Source organism: Chelmon rostratus, chromosome 1 (assembly GCF_017976325.1).
Source record: "Chelmon rostratus isolate fCheRos1 chromosome 1, fCheRos1.pri, whole genome shotgun sequence".
Taxonomy (NCBI): Eukaryota; Metazoa; Chordata; class Actinopteri; order Chaetodontiformes; family Chaetodontidae; genus Chelmon; species Chelmon rostratus.
In genome coordinates this window covers 32,271,567-32,277,600 of record NC_055658.1, presented here as the reverse complement: position 1 = coordinate 32,277,600, position 6,034 = coordinate 32,271,567, and the positions used below count along the sequence as shown (strand labels likewise).

The window sequence follows — 6,034 nt, the reverse complement described above, 5'->3', positions numbered from 1 at the left end:
ATGAAACAGGGAGCAGAATTTAAGTTCTCCTCTAATCATCTTCTTATCTTATACTGATTAAATAAACTTTCTTAGCTAAAAAAACAACCAAACAAAATATTTACAAATATTTATGCTTAATATTTCAATATGTTCATAAACATGAAGATACGGTGAAAAACAGAACAGAAACAGCAATAATAAAATAAAATCATTGATGTTAGGTTCATTCAGTATAGTACAGTATACTGTATATACGTAAAAGGTTTATAAGAAATATTAATAATCTTTGTTCTGTTTTAGCTGAGATGTTCAGCAGACGACATTCAGTTCTTATTTCTGCCTGATGTGATTCTAATGTTGCATCTCATATTTCTCACCAGGAAGTCTGAAAAAGAGCTGCATCAAGTCAAAAACTGGGACTGAATAAAATCCTGCAGACCCTCCATCAGTTCATCAACATCTTCGTCGTCAGAAATGTAGTACTTTTAATAAAATCATTGCAAGTGATGTTCTGTTCTCTTTCACAACAAACAATAAACACAGGTTATATCACACATAATAATAATAAATGATAAATACAGTTAATAATTAACTGTGCATTAGTCACCCTGTTAATTCAGTGTAATAAACTTAAAGTCTGTTTGTGATTGGTGGGTTAGTGGGGTGAATTAGTTAATTGAGACAATAAGTGGGACATTAATCAATAATGAAAATAATCGTTACTTGCAACCCTACAGAACTTTTACTTTTGATTTCGTCGTTTGACTTTTATTGACGTAAAGGCTCCGATATCATCAAATCCCTGTATAAAAGCTGCTGCATCATCAGCATTAGGATCAGGATCAGCAGTCAGAGTCTCTGGACCTGGTCCTGGGCCGTGGGCCCTCGGTGGACCCACCGAATGCTGATACCAAGTCTGTGACGCTTGTGGTAGAGTGAACCATCGCCTCACTCTCTTTCTTCTTTGCCCTTGTCTTCCTCGGATTGGTGTTCAGACTCTTGGAGCGCAGTGTCGGGTACATCCTATCCTCCCCCACCAGCAGCTCCTCTGACGGCTCCTCCCCCTGTCTGTTACCATGGTGACTGTCCACCGTTTCACACCACTGTTCCCCGTCAGATGGCCTGGACATTCTCTCCTCCACTTCCTGTTTGGTTTCGTTGCCTTTACTTTTTTCTTCTGACTCTCTGGGTGAGGGGTGGACACTCCATTGATCAGATCTGAAGACCTGCTCTGAGCCAGGGGGGATCAAACTGGTTGCTCCCGCCTGGTCCTGCTGAGCAGGGCTGTTGGCAATCCTGCAAATGGACTTCCTATTGGAGGAGGGGGAGCTGCTAAGAGTCAGAGAGGATGAATACTGTGTGACCTTTGAATTCTCCAGAGGGAAGGACTCTGCTGCCTCCAATCGGGTTTTCTCTGCTGGTTTTTCCGCGTTAGCGTTGGTTGTGTCACATTGAGGTGAGGCTGGAGGGGTGTGGGAGGGTCTGTGGTCGGGGTCACAGGGGGAGATCAGGATGTCAACGTTGGACAGAGACTGGGTCCTCTCCTTCAGTCCTCTCACCTCCAGGGTTGACCCGAACTCCTTCACCTCACCTGAAAACAGGTAGCACACACATTCACATTAACTCAAATCAACTTCAACCCCCTAACATATGTGACATATTTACATTCACATTTATTCATTTGGCCAAAGCTTTCGTCCAAAGCAACACACAAATGTGGTTCAATCCAGACAAAGTAGATCAAGGAGACGCCTTGGAGAATAGGTTTGTCTCAAAACTCAGTTCATGTTCCCCCTAAGGCAAGAGAAACCAGGCTGCAGGTGCATCAGGCAACAAATGACAGCTTAAATATTTGTTTATTTAAGTATATTAGGTAAGATCAGAAGAGATAGGTCTTCAAGTGACTTTAGAAGACAAAGCGGGATTCTGCAGTTCGAATTGAGTTTTAACAAACTCAGGCCAGACACGCATGTCGCTTTGGATAATTTTCATCTGCTGAGAGTGGACAGGCGAGCGAGTGTGGTAAGAGGAAAGGTGGAGGCATGGCAATGTTTGTGAAAAAGAGATGGTGTGATCCAGCGCATATTAGTGAGCTGTTAGCTGTTAGCATCCGGCTGTTCTTGCCAAGGGAGTTTTCGCATGTCATCGCGGGAGCAGCATGCGAGCTCCTGCGCAACGTGGTCTCGCAGCTTCAGACATCGCACCCCCAGGCCTTCCTCTTCATCTCTGGAGATTTCAATCATGCTTCTCTGTCCTCAACTCTCCCCACCTTCACCCAGTATGTCAAATGCTGCACCAGAGACAATAAAACACTGGACTGTATGCAAACACCAAGGATGCCTACAGCTCTTCACCCCTCCCCCCACTGGGTAGATCTGATCACAACCTGGTTCATGTGCAACCTACTTACATACCTCTGGTGAGTAAACAACTGCCAACCATCAGGTATGTAAAGACATGGTCAGAGGAGTCCAGTATGGGAAGTGCTGTACTGGGAAGTGTTGTGTAGTCCTCACGAGGAGGACACTGTCAGTTTGACAACCTGCTTCACAGACTACATTAACACTTTTGTGGACAACACCGTGCCGACCAGGAAGGTGCGGTGTTTCCCAAACAATAAACCCTGGGTGTCCCCTGAACTGAAAACCCTACTGAATGAGAATAAAAGGGTTTTTAAGTCTGGGGACCGAACTGAGTTGAAGAGGGTGCAGAGGGAGCTGAAAAGAGAGATCAGGAGAGGAAAGGAGAGCTACAGATATCTGTTCTCTGGATATCTGCTATAGGAGGAAGCTGGAGGAGCGCCTGCAGGAGAACAACGCCAGAGAGGTTTGGAGGGGCCTGAAAACCATCTCAGGCCACAGCAGGGACAACGGCAGGGGCCCAGAATCTGGAGACCGGGAATGGGCAAATTAGCTGAACCGGTTCTTTAACAGATTTGATTCTACCCCGTTCCCTCCCCCCTCCACCAGAGCCCAGACCAGACAGCGTTACCTCTCAACATCCCCTCCCTTCCCACCAGTGCATCCATGACACCAGCAGCTCCGTCTTCACAGCACTTCACCCCCCTCCAATCCACATCACAGACTACAGACCCAGTTCCACTCCTCACTCAACAGCAGCCACCCCCCTGTCCCCCACCTGGCCTCTACATAACAGCTGATCAGGTGAGGAAGGAGCTCAAGAGGATGAAGATGAGGAAGGCTACTGGCCCTGATGGCATCAGCTCCAGACCGATCAGGGACTCTGCAGATCAGCTCTGTGGGGTTGTTCAGCACATCTTCAACATGAGCCTCAGCCTGGAGAGAGGTCCTGACCTGTGGGAAACTTCCTGTGTCCTTCCTCAGTCCTCTCATCTCTTGAGAAGACTGAGGTCCTTTGGAGTATGTAGGACATTACTGAGGACTTTTCTATGACTCTGTGTTACATCTGCAGTCTTTTACTCAGTGGTCTGCTGGGGCTGTGGAAGCTCTGAGAGGGACAGAAAGAGACTCAACAAACTGGTCAGGAGAGCTGGCTCTGTCCTGGACTGTCCTCTGGACACCACTGAGGATGTAGGTGAGAGAAGGATGTTAGCCAAGTTGACATCCATCATGGACAACCCCTCCCACCCCCTGCATGACACAGTGGGGGCCCTCAGCAGCTCCTTCAGTTACAGACTGTTGCATCCACCCTGTAAGAGGGAATGCTACCACAGGTCCTTCATTCCATCAGCTGTCAGAGTTCAACTCCAGCATCACTTTCAACTTCACTGTGTTGATGTTGTTTGACAAATCACGCTCATATCCATACTTTTGTGCAATATTACATAGCATTTACTGTTTTGTATATTTTATTATTCTGTGCAATAGTCTAATAATCCGATGAGACAAAATGTTTTCAAGATCCTACAACCAAGTCCAGCTGTCCTTGATTCAACTCTTCTTAAATTCAGCTGTCAAGTGACAGATGAGCAGTGTGTGTGTGAGGCGTTGAGGAGAACCCTGTCAGAGAAGCCCTGATTTTTATGATGTTACGTTTTGCCAGGCGACATGAGAGAGTGACAGACGCAACATGCTCAGTGAAAGGTGATTGGTCATCAACACAATGCTCAGAAATATAGGCCTGTACTTAGAACTGAAAGTCTAATGACTTCTAGTTGTACTGTGTCACGCTTCTCGTCCCACCTGTTGTGTTTCCTCCCTCTGTGTTTCCCCCTCGTCTCTCTGGACTCAGTTGGACCTTCCTGTCGTGTCCCTCTGTGTCTCCGGATACAGAGGTCCTGTCATCATGTTCTAGCTCATATCGGTACAGACTGTATCCGTCGGCGCTGTTGATGCTGCTGTGTCGCAGCAGAGAGGCCGGCTCGCAGATGGACGATCCTCTGGAGCGCGTGCGGACAAGCTCGGCGCGGTCGACGCCCGCCAGCTTCTCCAGAGCGTTCATCATCCGGCTGGAGAACTCTTCCAGCTGAGCCAGGCGGAGGTCCACTGTTTGCAGGGACGCCTTCATTGAGTGCTCCCTTTCATTCACCTCCTCCAGACGCATGAACATGTTCTCCACCCTGAACAGAGGACAGACAGAGCCGTCACCAAACGCTTTCAGGTATCTGCACACGCTTTAACCGCTAAACAATTACATTTCTGAAGTGCAATCCTGAATTCAGTTGTAATTAATCATGACCTCAATGAGGGATTGTTTGTCTCAACAAATCTGCTCTCTAAAGGCAGAGAAATGGAAATCACGAAACAGCATTTTAGAAAAGGGAAATGATGAACATGCAATGGGAAAAAAATGAAAGGTTGAACGTCTCTTTGGTTCTGCACAATTCTTTTGGGTGTTTTATTATATTCCTGACTAATGTCTTTCTGACCTCTCAGATGTGACTCTGATTCTCTCATTGTTGGAAGACTGTTTCTCGTCGTCCTTCTCTCTGAAATATTCCTCCACACACTGTTCTTCAAACTCATGCAGGCCCTTCAGCTCGTCTGCACTCAGGACCAGCTCTGAGGGAACAAACAGTATTTAACTGCATTGTTTTAAACTCAGTCAGACTCCTAAATCTTAGTTTGAGTCGAACCAGATCTTACGGAGTCGTCGCTCCCGGTCGTCGTGATCGCCCTCCGGTGTTCGTCTGCAGCGGCAGCACAGCCTCTTCAGGATGATGTAGATGTGGGGGAAGACGATGAGCGGGGGAGGCAGGACAGGGCGGTCATGGAAGGTCATGATCAGCTGATACCGCTGGAACTTCCACACCTGGTTGGAGATGGACTTTACCTCGAAGAACGTGTTGCTGTGGAGGGAAGGAGGTTTGACTGAAAAATTATTTAACATGAAGATTTGATCAGTTTGCTGATTGTGATTTTCTGTCCCTCCTCAGGTCCATGTCCTCCAGGACAGCTGTCTGTGGGTCCTCCTCTAAACCTTCACAGCTGTTCAACATAGCCTCGTGCTAAAGGTTTACTAACTGAATAAAAACAGGTCTCACCTCACAAACTACAGGAAGGGACCTCGGATCAGCTGTTTGTAATTTATAAGATAAACCTTTAAATATCAGGAAAAATCGGATCTAATCCTCAGACTTTTTTTATTTTAGTTTATCTTCTCTCTTTTCTTTCTTTGGCTCTGTTGGGTTTTTTCTTCCGCCTTCCTTGTTCATTTTCCTTGTCATTTTTTCTTAACTTCTTTGCCCTGTTTGTCCTCTGCCTTTCTTTGTTTTTTCTTGTTTTCTTTTCTCTCTGTGTTTAAGTTCATTCTTTATTCAACTCTTTCCTCCCCTCTGTTTTTTGTTTCTTTTTTTTTCATACGAACGCATGAAAATCTAAGACGAACGAGAGAAACCAGGACTTTTATTTTGGAAACATATTCCTCCAGACATGAATTTCCTCTTCCTGTGACAGTGGGATGTTTAATCTGTGCTGCAGTGGTTTAAACAGGAACTGATCTGAGGCCTTTCTGACCTGTATATTCGAGCATCAGCAGTCAGATCAGAGCAGTAGATATATCTGTCCCTATTACATGATACACCCTCGAAACGGGCACACTTTGGTCGCTTCAGGCACTAGATCTACTTGTT

General features: G+C 46.1%; 1 protein-coding gene across 1 annotated transcript in view; it reads right to left on the bottom strand.

Annotated features, from left to right (window-relative positions):
• Positions 1 to 824: 824 nt before the first annotated feature.
• The window catches only part of LOC121608956 (transient receptor potential cation channel subfamily M member 1-like), a 44,497-nt gene continuing 39,287 nt past the window's right edge, over positions 825 to 6,034 (bottom strand). Inside the window, exons 25-28 of the mRNA XM_041940410.1 lie at positions 5,049 to 5,251; positions 4,832 to 4,964; positions 4,146 to 4,522; positions 825 to 1,573 (exon numbers count right to left, since the gene is read on the bottom strand). Of these exons, the coding sequence (XP_041796344.1) occupies positions 825 to 1,573; positions 4,146 to 4,522; positions 4,832 to 4,964; positions 5,049 to 5,251 (1,462 nt within the window). The remainder of the gene's footprint in view (positions 1,574 to 4,145; positions 4,523 to 4,831; positions 4,965 to 5,048; positions 5,252 to 6,034) is intronic.